Raw genomic sequence first — 17,577 nt, 5'->3', positions numbered from 1 at the left:
GAAATAGAATATAAATTACAGTTCTTTACAGTAAATAGTAAAACACTAGAGTCAGCTTAATATACACAAAATCAAAGGAACAGCAGCAGCTTTTCAGTAAGGTCCCAGGTATCTCACTCGTTCACTTGGCTAAGAAATAAAGAAAAACAGGTACAGCAGGCCATTCATTTCACTCATTTTTACCACTTGTTACTTTACAAATATCCAAGACATTGTACAGGCATCTACAATATCTACATGTGGAACAGCTTTCTCAAGAATGCACAAGCACTGTACACAAGTCCCTCCATAATTTCCATTATTAAAATAGACTTTACAGATTACAATTATTTTAGAATGTTCCATTTTAGCTTGATCATAACCAGCAAAAATAACAGTGCAAGGTTTGCAGTCGTGATCCATTACTGCTGCTTTGTTTCCCCATTTGCCTAAAATCCATTTTTAAAGGAAATGTTGTCCTCACTTCCTTGCAGTAATACTGTTTCTGCAATCAAACTGCCTGGCTTGGGTTAGCATATGAAATTCCAAACATACAGGCTTGACATTGATAGTATTTTCAACACAGTGCCAAATCACCACAGTGGCAGGCCTCTAGGAAGACAAAAAATATATATGAAGCAGTCAGATATTTCAGTGTACTTAAACACAGGACATAAGGCAGCATGGTGCCCAGTGATAAAAGAAACATGGCACCAAGCTAATAGTTAAAACAAATGTTTACAATAAAAACAAGATATAAACAGCAAATGTGTCAGTCTAATACAAGTTCTTTGGTAATTAAGAACAGCATAGTGTAGCTTTTTCAAATGTGGTTTTACATCCCTTTCCCCAAAATAATTTTTTTTTTTTTGTTTAAAATACATCTCCCAAGTTGCTGTGTAACAAATAGTCCAGTACCTCATAAGTATCTACAAAACAGCTTTAACTGTATTTTAGTGTGCAGCCATATCTGCCTATTGGCAGACTAACTATAGATACACATTAATATATATATATAATATATATATATTATTTATAAAAAAAATAGAGAATTAAGTCCATGACTCTACAGAGTGCACATTCAGTATGGACAGATGAAAACTGTACAACGACTTTTAAAATCCTTAAATGTTTCTACACTTTGATGTGTGTAGCAAGTGCAAAAATACTACGGCTTATTTAATCCAAGACTTCCTGTTCTCTTGTTTCCTTGAAAAAGCAGAAGCCGCTGCATCTCCTGATTGACAGAGGGGTGCTTCTCCTGCTTTAGAAGAGGATGATGACCCCGGAAGTACAGAACTTTTTCGCTTCTCTAAACTTGAGGATGCCTGAGATTGTGAAGTGCTACTGCATCTCTTTGTTGAAACTGGTGATTTACTGAGGCGCCCGGGACGAACAAACAAACCATGTCGTGGCTTGCAGTGGAAGTACTCTCTACCTTTTACAGTTCCGTCATGTTTCCCTTAAATGAAAATAAATACATGGCATTAATTTTCAATACTTAGCCATCATGTGCAGTTACAGAACATATATGTGGTGATTATCCTGAAAATACTCTGAGTACTCAAGCTTAAAGCTCTTAGTGGTGAAAGCAAAAGTACGTAACACATGAGTGGGGAAGCATTCTGAGCAATGACAACTCCCCACAGTGACTCTTAGCTACCATTTATTCCCTTTAAAAAAGCAAATGTTGTTTCAACATCAGAACTGAATATTTAAAAAATAAAAATTCAGTTCGTTGTCCAAAATCTGGCTTCTTAAATTTTCTAAAAAACCACTAACTCCAATAGTCTGTACGTAATTTCTATAAAAAGCTTTTACACACAAATGGCATTGGTTCCCTTTCTGCTCCAATATTCTCATCAAAATGAAAGTTGTACTGATAAAATCAAGGTAAAAAAGAGTTTTAAAATAGCACTTTAAACACTTCTCTTTACTATTGTTCTAATGAAAAGTGATCTCTGGCAAAAATAACAGGCAGCAGCTGAAACAAACATTTGAACTCTTCAGCTGCTGGTTCCTATAGTCAATGGAGGTGAATGCTGAATTGGCACCACGAGGTTGTTTCAAATGCTGACAGTTTTAAAAGGTTTCAGTTATCTTAACTTCCCCCAACTACAAAAACATGGGAACAAAGGGGAACCAATGGCAGCTTGTATGACCTGACGTATGAAAAAACACTTTGCATAAACCAAGTAGAACAGTTCTTTGTTTAAAATAACTGAAAACAAAAACATTTAAAAATTAGCTCTTCAAAAAAACCTGTAAACTTAAACAGTAATATACTACACTAAGAAAGGTGAGTATATAAAATAGTCCCGCTTCCTGACTGGTTTAGTATTTCCCAACACTATAGTTACTCCTGGGGGAATTCTGCATCATTTCGGAATTCATGTCCCCCACAGAAAATACATTCTGCCAGAGAGGCACTGCAGTTATGCCTTTTGCCAAAAAGAGGCTGCTGTGGCACCAGAACAAAGGGCAGCTGGCTTACCTGGTGTAGCAGCCAGCAGCTGATAGGGAAGAGGAGAGTCTGCATTTCCTCACAGTGCCCTTCCTCACAGTGCCCTGCTGTGTGTGTGGGGAGGGGGGCACATAGACTGGGGTTCAGAAGGGCTAGTGAGGGGGACAGACTGGGGCAGGGACTGAATGGGAGTGAGGGTACAGGGACCTATGGGGACAGGGCAGATGTGCCTGACTGAATGGGAGAGGCTAGGGGTCAGCCAGGGACTGCATAGGAGAGACTCCCCAACACCCTAATAATCCCTCCCCACAAAAAACCTGTTCCATACTTCTGCCACCCACACCCAACAACCCTCCAGGTTCACTCTCAGGCTCCTGCCCACCAATTACTTCCCTTTCCCTCCGCTGCTTTTGACTCCCTCAAGCTTTTGCACTGCTTCTGAGGGATGTGCGAAATAAGTTTCTGTATTGTAGTTTAAATGAATTATTACTGAAAGTTCTGTATTAATATGCCTAGTGAGGAATCTATTTGTCAAAAAACATTTCTTGAATCTTTTTGTTGTCTGTATTGTTACAGACATACTTGCTGACAGGTATTGTGAAATAAGTAATTGAAACTGGTGTGATTTTACTGTGTTATTCTGAGAAATAAAATATGCAGAATTTTAAAATTACTGTGTGCAGATTTTTCAATTTTTTTAGTGCAGAATTCCCCGAGGAGTACATAGTGTGCGAATATACAGTGTAACCTTACATTATGTCACAGGACTGTATTTATAACAGTACCTTATTTGTGGTTACTTACCCAACTGAACGCTTAGTTCAACTCCAACCCAGATTCCAGCTGAAAAATCCACTGGTCCAATGTATCTCACTATGCCTGTCTTATTACTTCCTAAACATACTTGTTCTCCCACTGCCACCCAGCTAGGCAAAGTGTGGGCTTGGTCTGCAGAAGCACCATCTTCAGAGTCAGAAACATCTAAATGGTTCTTTGTAATGAAATCATTAAGGGAAGAATCAGGATATGTCTGACAGTATGAAGTCTCTTTTACTAATACAGAAAACAGAGGGTTTTCAATGGCGTTTGACAGCTGGTAACCCACAGCCACAGATTCCAGCTGGCCTAAGCGAACGCCCTCTTTGTAAGTGTTTTGTGATAAATCTGAGGCACTGTCCACCCCAGCAGTTGGTATTTCTTTCCTTTTATTAGAGGAACCAGCGGAACATAACTTTGGATCTACTGACTGGTCAAAGTCCTTTCCATCTTCAACACCCATGAACTCTGTAAATGAATGATCTTCGACAACATCTGAAGTGTGCTCAATTGTTGCTTCCCGGGATGAAAACTCAATTTTGTCTCGCATGTTTTTGCTAGTTGAAGAATCTAAACCTGAACAAGAGCCAGCTCTATGTAACATCTCAGAGTTTTTGTTAGTGATATTTAGGGATGGTGGAACCTCTTTTGCTAAGGCACCATTTTCTTTGAGTGGTGACACATGTATCTTATCTCTAGCTAAGCTCCTTTCTGGAAATTCCCTGTTCAAAGATCTCATATCATATGCAAGACATGGTCCTGAATGATCACTGGAGTCCAAATCCTTCATCTGATTGGCTAGCTGGTCTGTGCTATCACTACAGGGAACAAGCATGTCAGACAGTGTAGCATTAGAGGCACTGTGTGAAAAGTAGCCACTAGTAATACTGCTAGTGGTGGGGCTGCGGGATACCTCTTTCTCAAGGACATGAGAATTCATGAAGTCTGTTTTAGTGGAAAACCATTCTCTGTTCTCCAGGCTAGCATTGTAAACACTGAAGTCAGCAAACTCCTCAGGTACGTAAGGCCGAAAATTATGAAAACCCTGTGAGCTTATTAGCTTCTTATTAATGGCCTCCAACTCACTGTCCTCTTCATCAGAGTCCTGCAAAAATTAGACACAGTTACAGAGGGTTAGCTCTTTATGAAATATTTTCTAGATGAAAGTTTCAAAAAAATTCTCTTCATTGATTTAAGTACTATCCCACAGCTTATATTGTGCAATATTCCAAATTAATTTGTCTCCTAAATATCAAAAGAGTGAAGAGAAATAATTTTATATCCTTTAAACAAAGAATGAGTCACCTCTGAATTGCGATTAGTAACTAACAGAGAAAAAGAAGCCACTGAAAGTGCTGCCCTATCAATATTTTCTAAGCTGCTCATTGTAATGAAATTCATGAAGTGTCCAAAATATTTTTACCCCTGAATTTATATGTAAATAGACCAAACACGTGTCTCTTAATGAGTCATGTTCTGAGTCACTTATTGAGTACAAAATAGGTTTTTGTCAAATCCCGTTCCTGGAAACCATACAATACATTGCAATTCTTTTCATGACACAGACCAACTATAAATACATTCATTTTAGAGAGTAATCTTTTTATGATAACTTCATCACATAAGATATATTTTTAAAGTTTTTATAAGACTTTTCTGCATGGTGAGTTAGTGTGCAGCAACCCAGGGCACGAATCCACTGTACACCAGCTTATCTTGTACTAAGTTGCTACATGAACACAGTATGAGTCCTATAGTGCAGCTTAGCATACTTTCTGAGACTCTTTTAGAGCCCCCTTTCCTGTACCTCCCACCATATAAAAATGCTTACATTCTCAAAATATAAAAGTAAACTCTTAGTGGGGAGAAATTTCAGAAAATCTCAAAGTACTTTGGTTTTGGAATTATGGAAATATCTTAAATATTTTACTATTTCTGCTTTTGAAATTCTTTTAAACTCAGTCATAAATCTTCATTACACAAAAATAAAAAAGCAAATCAACATACATTTTGTCACTGTTTTAGCTGTTGTACTATATTTTTCTTAAGTGCCAATGTATAACTTTTTGTGCAAGTGGTATTTTGATAGAGAAAAGCATGGGTCATGGTTATCAAGAAACACAGGACTTCAGTTTAAATTTTAGAAATACAGCTTAAAAAAAATAACACACTTGTTTCAGCACATAACACTAACATATCTACTGTAAGAGTGGTAGTCTTGCAGTGCAGAACACAAGCAACACCCCTCCCGGTGTATGGCACTCATTTCTCTAACTGTAGAATACTGAGATTTTAAAGGTACAAGAGAGTGCTCATTATGCAATATCTAACTATGTTCCTACAGTACTACTTCTACTACACTAGGTCCATTTTAATATATTTAAAAAGGCCTCTCCACCCGCATCATTTGTCATCCTTACACAACTGACCTTCTCAATTATGACATAGTTAAGGTACACAAAAAGACGCCTGAAACGATTCCCTGATCCAGCCAAACACTTAAGCACATGCTCCTAAGATATTCTAATTCATGGCAGGGCTACAAGAATGACCTGTGATTGGCTCCCTGATTTCCCACCCCTTGCCTCCAGCAGATTCACTAGAGGAGAGAATCTGGGCCAAAATGTTTGCTTTTTTAATTATTTTATGTTTATTCATTGGATTTTTTCACTATAGTCATCACCATAGTATCCAAATGTCTCAAACATTAATGACTTCATCCTCAATGCTGGTGTGAGGCAGGGACGTATTATTAAATCCATTTTAAAAATGGGGAAAATGAGGCACAGAGACTAGCATGATTTGCCCAAGGTAATACAGGATGTCTGTGGTAGAGCTAGGAAGAGAATCTAGATACCTTGACCAAAATAGACTATCCCACCTTTCCTTCAGTTTTCACTTGAATGTGTTTTAAGATTTTTTTTTTAAATTCTGCACTCTGAGAGGTGAGAAAAAAATTTAAAACTTATTTATTTTAGGTATTTATACTGTGCCCATCACAGTAGTATCTAAGCACTAAACATGGTACAACTAGTACTAGTGAGAATGCCACTTACAGCCTGTTTGAAATACATTATTTAATAAAGCTATGGAACTTTAGAAAAAGCATACAGAACAACCTGTTTGTTCATTTTGTTAATTTCAGAAAGAAGCAATTCTCTAAAATGTCCTCTGAGGCACATTTTTAGAAGGCCACACTTATGTATATTTGATTAAGTGGTCTCTCTCAACCACAAGAGAGTTTTCACAGTGAGTTTTTAGAAACTTCCTACATGGTTTGATCCTTATGAGTGATGAACATTATTCACCATGATGCTTTTTTGTAGCTTGGCTCTCCTTAACATTTTAGCCTGTCACCTGTGCAGTGCTCAATACATATAGAAAACCAATAGTCTGAGTAACTCAAATAATGTTATTGCCAATGGAGAACTGGATCCTGGGTTGAATAAATTCTGCAAGTCATACTAAACTTTCACTGACAGGGAAAATGTTTGAATGCTTTAAGGCAGGTGGTCCTACTGGTTTGGGTATGCCTGAGATGACTATAAAAGCTAAGCAGATTTCAGCTCTGTTAGTATTTGGTCAAGTGATTATTTGTTGTTTCTTTGTAACAGTATTAGCTACTCTTAACAATTTCATATGTATACATTTCAATGAGGATTTTATTTTTAAATATTTTATTTATTGATGTTTGGTCTGGAGGCTGATGGCAGTGCTACATAGTGTCACGTGAGAGATGTGGGACTGATTTCTGTTCCTATTATCTTGTTCTTCAGGGGTGAAATCCTGACCCCACCAAAGTCAATAGCAAAATTCTTATAGACTTCAATGAGACGAGGATTTCACTCCATGCCTTAAATAGACAAAACTACAACAGCCACTATACTTCCATGGGTTGAGAAGCTGTCACCTCTTATAATCTAAGCAAAATTGGGCCTGGGCAAAATTGGATAATGCCCCTCCCATGTACATGCATAGTGTGTAAAACATGTCTGTTTTGTGCATCACAGATTATCTGATATTTTATCTCCTATGAAACTTTTTTCAGTAGCTCTGCTTACATCCCCCCTCCCCCACTTTTTATTTAATATTTTTCTTGTTAATGTTCTTTCCTTTAGAAGAAATGTATTAGGAAATTCAGAGCTAAAATTCTAACAGCATCTTTTACTCAGCTTCCTTACACTTATGTGTAATGTTCTTTCCTTACATGGTCACACATTATGCTGTATAGACAGTATTGAAAAATGTTACATATGTGTACATTTAAGAGTGGAAGAAAGTGCAGCTATTACAAATCATTAGTATACAGTTCAATTTATTTTTAGTCTTATTAGAGAAGTATTTTAAGAGCATGAAATATTTTTTCTTCATACTTTATGAGCATCTATGGTTATATAAAACATAGTTTGTAATACCTGAATAGCACATCACATTGTCTACAGTTGTGTGATCATATAGTAAAAGACCCTTCAAATAACACATACCACCCAAAGGGACAGAGTTAGGGTTATTTTCAAAACATTAAGGGAAAACACTATTTTCCTAGCAAATATTGTATGTTTGCTGATAACATATCTAGTTGAATATAAGCTACTGCACATTCTTCATAGAAAGACTAGTTTCTAATTCAGATTATATCATCAACAAAATAAGAACCAAAAAGGGAATCCCAGAAGAACATGCTTGGAAAGGAGCACGAGCCAGGTGTCAAGGAAAGCAAAAGGAGCCCGAAGCACCAAAAACAGACTCCAGAGAGATGGTAAGAAGCATGTGGCAGCAGAAATTAAGAAGAAAGAACTGCCAATAGCACATAGGGGAGCAGCAGTAGCACAGGGATTCAGAGAATGAGAAGTGACAGCACAGTAAAACTGTGACATCTTGCTGATGTAAAGAGCCTTTTATGCCTTCTCTGAATTTAGCAGAGATAAATCCAAGTATCTGAAAGCGCTGAAATTCTTAATTTAGGGGTCGCAAGTAGCCCTTAGACTCCCAGCTATTGTGTGACTAATTTCAAACAAGGCACACGTTATTCAGTGGTTACACCACTGGTGCTTTACATTTAATTTTCACAGCACCAAGTTTATTGCCTACTACTGGTATGAGATCTGCTGGAACAAGATTAGAAATGTTAATTGCAAACAGTTTTGAAATGCCCACACAATATTCAAACATTTAATCTGACCTTATTTCATGCCACGACACACACATATTCCAGCACATACATACAATATATGCCAGTTAACCTATGTTTTAGGTTTAATGCCATATTGCCTTGCTTTTTGAAGATTTAGGCCAAATCCTTAATGTTAATATTGTTGTTTGTGGTTCAAGGTCTATTTATTTTTCAATGTTATGAAAGGAGGATAAAAAGACAAAAATCAAAACTACACTCCCCACAGAATGTGAGAATTTCTGAGTCAGGCCAATCAAATGGCATGTAAACATGTTTAAAAATGTATAACATTTTACCCTAGTTAAAAAAAAAATAAAAAATCTGCTGTCCATTTTGTAAATACATATTCAGTCTTCATTTAGAATTCTTGTTATTTACATGGAGTCTAATCCTGCAAGATGTTGCTGAGGTGTCATTATCTGATGTGGCACTCAACTATTCATAGATCCAGGCCTATGGTGACTGTTGGCAGCTTCTTTTAGAACTGTAAACCTGCAGATTTATAACAGTGGAGGACCTGGCCATGTTAATTACACCAGTCTATGTGTGATGGAGGAATCAATCACAGTGTTTCCTGTTAGCTCGGAGTCTTCATTGTGAGTCGGGTGGAGGGGACCAGATTGGCTGAAGTTTGGTAGAGTGGACTAACAAGCCATAACTCAAACACTGAAATCATCCTGGGAGCCCAGCTTAGCCAAAGGTTTGCTCTAGCTTGTAACATCTACTCCAGCCAGGTTCAGACACAGTCTATTTTAGCTCTGAAAAATTTAGCCTCGCCTGGGAGCCCACCCTCAGCACAGACCTCCTGTAGCACTGGGAGTTTTATTTTAGCTCTGGTAAGCTATATTGTTAAGAAGGTGTTAGGGGATTTGTGCAAATTAAGTTATTTCAGTCTCTATGGGACCTTAAATTATACATTTTTCTAATGGACTCCTTGAGTTTTAACTTGCCGCTCTTCCCTTCATGGTACTCAAGTCAATGACCCAGAGTTCACAAATGCTGATTGCTGACACACACTATGCTACGGAACTGTAACATGATGCAGAAGAAAAATAAATCAGCTACTGCCCATGAACAGCAGCCATTTTTCAAAAGGCCAAGTCTACTTCAGGGTAAGGGCCTATAAAATTTCATTAAAAAACCCATCCAGACAAGACAAGCCATACTAGAGCTATACCGTAGGAACGCAAGAATCTACAGAATGGGAGGAATTTTTGGCAGCACATGCTCTGAGGTCTACAGGACTGTTAAACCTCCCCCTCCCAATAGTTTTCAGGTTTTGAATTTGCATACCAACTTTCAGATTGAAGCGTATGCTAACACCCAAGTCCTACAGCCCTATCTACCATACAAATGAAAATTTGTAAAAATTTGTAAAAATCAGAAAAATGCTGAAGCACCTGTCATAGACGCTGCGCTAGTGGGGGTAGCATTTAAAAATTTAACCAGGCAACTAATAATAAACGATTTTCACAATCTAAAAATGGTGAAGACAGGGTTGTCTGTTAATTAAGAGCTGCAATCTTATTTTAGCCACAGCACTTCAACATCAGGCAACTTGAAGCTTTCAAAAAGGGCCCACCACTAAATGCAAGATAACTTACACCAAATGGGATCATTCCATTTACTTTGATGTACAGTCACAAAACCTGAGTACATTAGAAAGATTTCTAAAAGTACTTTTTACCTGTTTCACCATTTGTACACTGCAACCCTTAAAACTGATTTTTTCCCCTGATGGGTTACACATGAGTGATTAAAGAATCAATTGAGTTACTGCAAATTATAGATTATCTTCACAAGAAAGCAACAGTACATTATAATAGCCAGTTTAAAATTTAAAAAGCACCAAATGCACATCACCTTCCCCCCACTGCAGCTGTAGCATAATCGCCCGTGAAAGGACCTTAAACCCACCACCAGGCATTATGACAGAAACAGATACACACTTACAATCTTCTCTTCATGTATGCTATTGTTTTCTACTGGCATGCTGCTGGCATTACTTCCTGAGGGCACAACACAGCCAGCGTTATGTACCTGAGGTGAAGGCATGCTCTGAAAATGTTAAGACACACAACACATCACATCACACAAAGAAGACACTTACAGCTGAGTACAGTATTATACCCATGCAAGTTAGAAAGAGACAAGGACATCTTACTAAAGTGAAACACATAGGCAGAACACATACCGTACCATGGTTCAAGTTAATACAGTTAAAAAGAAATTTGTGCAATCTTCTGAATGGTGTTTTAGGTTAGAAATAAGGTGTCAGTTATGGATATCCTAAAAACACCACTTTGAAAAAATACTGCCACTGTTTTATAAAATAAAAAATATTCAAGGGACACTTTTTTTAAACAACGAAAAAATGAATATCATTGTTTGAAAAAAAGAACCAATACATTCCATACAAAAATACTTACCAAAAAAGTGAAACTGGCCCAATTCCAATGAAAGAGAGCAACCCTTGAAGCACACACCAGTCATTACCAACACAGGATCACAACGTTTTCATGCTATGGATACATGCTACAAACCATTTGCTAGGTACAGCAATTTACTCTTTACTCATAAATAAAGATTGATTCAGAGTTTTGCTTTACTCAGAAAAAAAGAAAATTACCTCTTGGCAAAGCAGAGGTCGAGTTTCGAGAGGGATCTTTCTTTTATGCTCCTCTTTTACGGGCATTAAGGGTTTGAAAAACTTTGGAGGCTGAGGAGAAAATGCTTTAAAAGGGCTGGCCATTAAGGCATGTGGATTCTCCGATATACAACCTAAGGGAAGACCAAAAACATAGTAGTTCAGTTGTGTGTAGTTATTGCACCATCTTCTTAAGTGCAAAGAGAATAATGTATAATCAGGGAAGGTCAAACAGCATATTAGGAAGGTTTCTGGCTACAAAAAGGGTAAAACCATGGCATTTACCCACTGGCCCAAGTAGAGGGTGGCACAGAGGTCCATGGGGGGAGGGATTATTCCACCTTAAGGAACAGACTGGTTCTGCAGGACTGCAGGATGGGACAGCCTGCTCCCTGCAGGCTGGTGCAAAAGCTCCCCAACTTCCCCTTTCCTCCTCGGTCACAAGAAGAGACCCGCTATCCTCGAAATCACAATTACCAGATCTTTGCTTCCTCTGTCTCAGCGTTCCCCTGCTTGGCTCCCTGATGTTGCTCTGCCCTGGAGCTAAGCCTGCATTCACACACTATGTGACAGAATCAAGGAAGACCCAAAGAGAATTTAAAAAGGAGCCTATAAGCACATGTAGTTCTCTGCCCTGCTCTGTACTTTCAATGGAATCCATACCTGCACTCCCCAATCATAATATCTTGTTACAATCTGATCCAAAGCAAATAAATTGTTGATGGTATAAGTATACTGACACACAAAAAACAAGCAACCAGGACATCTATGGAGTCAGGATTAGTTTTGAAGTGATATCTTCCAATAAAATCAATGCCATTGTAACTAATTTTTTTAAATGCACAAAACAATATAGAAACTCTTTTTGTTCTTTCCAGCCCTCCTTATTTTGGTTCTCATTTCTTTTCGCCTTGTTGTTTTGCTTCTTCAACACATTTGTCTCTTCTCTTTTCCTTCTTGGAGGTCTCTTCCTCTTTTTCTCTCCTTGCTTCCATACTGTCTCAGTTAGGCTCTTCACTAAGCAGGTACTTTTCCAGAGTATAGGGTCTGTGCACTGCACATGAACTTTGAACCCTGCATTTTATTTTCATCATCCTTATCTCTTGTTGCAATATTTTGCTTTTTTCTCTAAGAGCAATTTAAAAGGCATATACATATTTGAAAGACTTACCACCAGCATCTTTATTTCTGCGAGGGGAATCCCTCGGTAAAGTACCGTAACATGATACATCTTGGTAACTGGAAGAACAGTCGGATATATCGAGGTGGCTTTCTGACCAACCCTAAGGAATTTTAAAAAATGCACATTAATCAAGACAAAAACGAAACTAATAGGCAAAGTCAAAGTTCAAAAGTTTTTAATTACCTCACCTATGCAATTTTAAACTTACTGGTTTAACTGTGTCACTGCATACATTTTCTGGTTACAAAGTATTAATTAGTCAACAGGCACACAGCAGTCAGAGACACGAGTTAAAATAACAAAGACTGTGTCTACAGTGCAATCAAAGATGTGACCACAGCACATGTAGACAAACTGACGCCGGCTTTGATCTAGCTAGCTTAAACAGTAGCAACGAAGCCCTGGCAGCACAGACTTGGAGTGCATACCCAGGCTCCCGAAGGGGGTTGTACAGCCTATACTGCCACCATAGCTGTACTGCTACTGTTGTTCTAGCTACCTGGAGCAAAGCTAGCTAGGGTATGTCTACACGTGCGGCAGTCACATACTGCAGTGTACACATACCAAAAGGCAGCCTATACACGGGAATCTTATCCTAAACTTGCAAGGAAAGAGTGAAGTTTAGATAAATTCCACTCAGCCTAAACACCCCTACTCTTAGGCTGGGAGAGAGACAGCCCTTTGCAGTATTCTCTCATCTCTCTATTGAACACTCATATCCAACCACTGCTCACCCCCTTTCCTCTCTATGCAGGGAGCTTTAACAGCTTAGTTCCCTTTTATGTTAGGCTAAGGTCTGGAAAAAAGAAATCTGCTAGCCTGGCAGAAGCCATGGAGGTGGGTATTTCCCAATTAATAGTTCCCACTGTTCTGTTAAGAACCCTTGTTATTCTTTCTGGAGGTATCTTATCTCTGCTCTGTCAGTTTAATTTCCTGTTTGTTTCCCCCTAACAAGCTCCTTTGATTTAAGTCCATGCAGTTATGCAAAATTAATATCCAGAAGATAAACTGAGGCATATATAATATTCACAGAAATAATACAGAAATGTCTCACATTTTCTAGGTTTCAGAGTAACAGCCGTGTAAGTCTGTATTAGCAAAAAGAAAAGGAGTACTTGTGGCACCTTAGAGACTAACCAATTTATTTGAGCATAAGCTTTCGTGAGCTACAGCTCACTGAGCTTGGTTAGTCTCTAAGGTGCCACAAGTACTCCTTTTCTTTTCACATTTTCTACAAAAACATCCCAGAGATTACTTCCTACTTACTCTCTCCCACAGCATAGAAGAGAAGAGAACCCTATTTATGCTGACCATAGAAGACCCTGCTCGCAATAATTATTTCAAAATACGGTTATTCATAGCATTGTTTCATCTGCAATATGACTAGGACCTCAGTCACACTGATCTGCACAGGAAGTTGACTGGCTCTAAGGATATGTTCTAAATTCTCCTACATCTTTCCAATCGCCCTCCCTTAGTTATGTCATGTCAGTTTCTAAAATTATGCTTTACTTAAGTTACAAATAAGTATCATCCAAATGACTATAAATGGTACACCTAAATGAAAACAAGTAATATGAATCCAAGATTCAGATAACGATACATTTCTGCTATGGTGCTTTTTTAGTTTGTTTTAGAAAAACAAGAGAATTGAAGATTTGTGCAGCTTATTCTTCTGAAAATCCAAAATCATATACCTTATCATCTTCATCACAGCCAAAAAGATCTAATCGGCTAGAGGATACCTAGAAGACACCAGTGAACAGGTATGACAAAATATCTTGTGTTCATAGATTATAAGGCCAGAAGGGACCATTATGATCATTTAGTCTGACCTACTCTATGTGTCTACATCAATGATGTAGTCAGCTAGCAGAACCGCTGTTTTAATTGCGTGTGAGAATAAATAAAGTAAGTAGAAGAGCAAATCGTATTCATAGATGTCATAGGGATCTACAAGACTCCTCATAAAATTTACTAGAAAAAACATGAAATCAATTGTTTAAAAGTGAAAACTTTAAAAACTTCTGGGCAGACTGTTTTGACCACACCAGTATAATGCTGGGATTTTGAGCAGGTACCCAAAACTGGCACCTGAGACCAAAATTCACCTGATAGAAGGAGAGACAGATATTAGATAAAATCCTTGATGTATTTATTTTTTTGCTATTAAATAGTTATCTTGACCCAATTCCCCCTTCATACTGACAGTTTTAGAGCTTCTACTAGGTGCTAGCTCAGAATACATAGACACTTGGTGTGATAATGGTTAGGAAACGTTTTATCCACTCTATAAACTAAGGAAAGACCCATGTCTCTATGACTATTTCAGACAGACTTTCTTACATTGTGGACATTTGGTGTGCTGATGCTCCTCCGTATGTGTCTTGCCTTAGTAGAAAGTGCTTCTTTCACTGTGACTGCCTGTGAAAATATGGAATATTTTGACCTTTGTTTAATTCACTGAAGCTATAATTCCTCTACCCAGCAGCATGTTTAAGACAAGATTTGTCCATTTTACTGAAGTACACTCTTGCATAAGTCTACATATCATGCTTTTGCCATCTATCTAGACTTTTTTTAACCTGATTTTCACCACAAACACCTCCTCAAAATCTCCCCAGTCTTAAAATTCCCATTGGATCTCCTCTCCTTGCTACTTGCCTGCCTTAGTCGTTCAAGACTTAGAATGTTCTCCACCTGCAACACACCACGTGTATATTTCTCTATATAAGTTTCACCATCAGATGTACCCTCATTCTCAGTTCTTGCTGCCATCAGGGCCAGAGTCTCACGATCCTCAATTTCTTCTGTAGCCTAAAATTATAAATTGTAAGATTTTTTTAAATAGATACATTTTTTGAGATCCACTGATTTAAATGCACCATGATTCAATTATTCAGAATCTCTCAGTCTTGAGGACTAGACTGATCAATGGTCCCTCCACAGAACTAAGACTGTCCAGCATCTATATTGATATAGAAGGAAGAATATAACAACAGCCCCATGGTGCGGAAAGCTCTCCAAATTTATCAGACACTACATCTCCCCCAAAATGTGACTGTTTAACCAGAAAAACAAAAAGGGTGTATGTAATGGGTTAACTATTTTATGACTATTAACTCTTCCTTCCTGATTCTTAAATAGTCTGTATAATCTTCATAGACTGTACATTGTAATTAGTATTATGCGAGGGTAGCAAGATGGGTGAGGTAACATCTCTGATTGGAACAACTTCCATTGGTGAGTGAGACAAGCTTTCAAGTGCTCTTTTTCAGGTTACACCCTTTTATTTTTATTTTATTTTCAGATGTCCTAGTTCAGTGGTTCTCAACCCAGGGTACATGTAGTCCTGCTGGTATGCAGAGGTCTTCCAGGGGCACATCAACTCATCTAGATATTTGCCTAGTTTTACAACAGGCTACATAAAAAGCACTAGCGAAGTCAGTACAAACTAAAATTTCATAAAATTACTTGTTTATACTGCTCTATATACACTGAAATATAAGCATCATATTTATATTCCAATTTATTTATTTTATAATTATATGGTAAAAATGAGAAAGTAAGCAATTTTTCAGTAATAGTGTGTTATGATACTTTTGTATTATTATGTCTTATTTTGTAAGCAAGCAGTGTTTAAGTGAGGTGAAACTTGGGGTACACAAGTCAAATCAGACTCCAGAAAAGGGTACAATAGTCTGGAAAGGTTGAGAACCACTGTCCTAGTTGTTCTGAATGAGGAAAACCTAAATCAAAAACTGTTTTCCTTTAAAATCCTGTTTTTTGAAAATGGGTTTTAAACTAGGTACCAGTCTTATATACATAAATATTTATAATGATAGGTTTCAGAGTAGCAGCCGTGTTAGTCTGTATTTGCAAAAAGAAAAGGAGTAATTGTGGCACCTTCATCCGATGAAGTGAGCTGTAGCTCACGAAAGCTTATGCTCAAATAAATTTGTTAGTCTCTCAGGTGCCACAAGTACTCCTTTTCTATTTATAATGATGTTGTACAAAGGAAATAAATTTTTTTAATAGTTTGTTCAAACCTGATACCCACGCTCTCAGTCCAGAAAGTAAAAAAAGTTAACTAAATCAATAAAATCCTGCATCAGGCTAGATCTTCTACACTCTACAATTATTCAAATAAAAACATATACAGATTCATCTGGCACAGAAGAATCAAATATACAACTAACAAGTTCTTTTTGTATCAACAAAAACTGAATATTCAATTCCCACCCAAACAATATATCCTGCCCCAAAATATCGTTCTGCTCCTTTAACAGATTGTAAATAAGTGCAGTATAATTTACCTTTGGTATATTGGATACTATTTCATAGGTCACACCACAGGAATAAAATATATTTTTCAAGGATATTCTCCTTTTCAGACTCTGGGTAAAACTCTAGAAATATAAAAGAATTTTAAATTACTGTATCCACAATGGTAATTTTTAGCATATAATTTTATTATTTTGCATACTTTAACGGTAAAAGAAAAAACACCCCTCTTAACATTTGTAAGTTCATTAATATTTTGATGCTTCTTCCTAGCATGAAGCAGTCACGTGTTTCTACACTTATGGGCCCAGCTTCCCTAAGCTGCAATTTGCCTTGCAATTTGTGTAGTTTTTTACATTTGTGCAAAATATAAATTGTGAGTATAAACTGCAACCAAATGAGAATAGTAGCATTTTACACCTTCTTTGCACAGGCATAAATGACTACACAATGAATAGGGAAACTGAGAATCAGATCACAATATATTTATTGTATGGATGTCAATCTCTCTCATTCTCTGGACCATAGGCTGCAAAATAACTTGGAAAATTTGTCTTCGACCATGTCTCTAGGACGATGAAGAGAAAGTTACTCACCTTGTGCAGTAACAATGGTTAAAGCTCCCTGCTTAGAGAAGAAAGGGGGTGAGTGGGCAACAGTGGCAAGAGACTTACCTTGTGCAGTAATGCTGGGTCTTCAAAATGCGTGTCCCTATGGGTGCTCCACTGTAGATGTGTGTGCGCTCCTGCACTGTCAATCAGAGAATTTCAATAGCAGCACGCATGGCTCCCCACCTGCCATGAGGCTGGCCAGCATGTGCGGGCATTTCTCCTTCAGTTCCTTCTCTACCGCAGAGTCAACCAGTGGAACTCTGAAGTAGAGGGGAGGAGGGAGGGTCATGGAGCACCCATAGGGGGACACATCTTGAAGAACCATCGTTACTACACAAGGTGAGTAACTTCCTCTTCTTTGAGTAGCATCCCTATAGGTGCTCCAGGGCTGGAGAACCCACAGAAAAAAAATCATAGAAT

General features: G+C 37.8%; 1 protein-coding gene across 5 annotated transcripts in view; it reads right to left on the bottom strand.

Annotated features, from left to right (window-relative positions):
- Positions 1-1,007: 1,007 nt before the first annotated feature.
- Positions 1,008-17,577, bottom strand: part of KIF13A (kinesin family member 13A) — a 203,206-nt gene continuing 186,636 nt past the window's right edge. Inside the window, exons 32-40 of one of the 5 annotated variants that reach the window (XM_084619468.1) lie at positions 16,579-16,671; positions 14,923-15,079; positions 14,609-14,682; positions 13,960-14,007; positions 12,251-12,362; positions 11,062-11,213; positions 10,386-10,490; positions 3,248-4,364; positions 1,008-1,441 (exon numbers count right to left, since the gene is read on the bottom strand). In XM_084619468.1, the coding sequence (XP_084475594.1) occupies positions 1,155-1,441; positions 3,248-4,364; positions 10,386-10,490; positions 11,062-11,213; positions 12,251-12,362; positions 13,960-14,007; positions 14,609-14,682; positions 14,923-15,079; positions 16,579-16,671 (2,145 nt within the window). In that variant the 3' untranslated portion in view covers positions 1,008-1,154. The remainder of the gene's footprint in view (positions 1,442-3,247; positions 4,365-10,385; positions 10,491-11,061; positions 11,214-12,250; positions 12,363-13,959; positions 14,008-14,608; positions 14,683-14,922; positions 15,080-16,578; positions 16,672-17,577) is intronic. The other 4 variants (XM_084619469.1, XM_084619470.1, XM_084619471.1 and 1 more) reach the window with 4 other exon arrangements.

The sequence above is a fragment of the Lepidochelys olivacea genome (assembly GCF_965140295.1).
Source record: "Lepidochelys olivacea isolate rLepOli2 genome assembly, chromosome: 2".
NCBI lineage: Eukaryota > Metazoa > Chordata > Testudines > Cheloniidae > Lepidochelys > Lepidochelys olivacea.
This window is presented reverse-complemented; position numbering and strand designations above follow the sequence as displayed.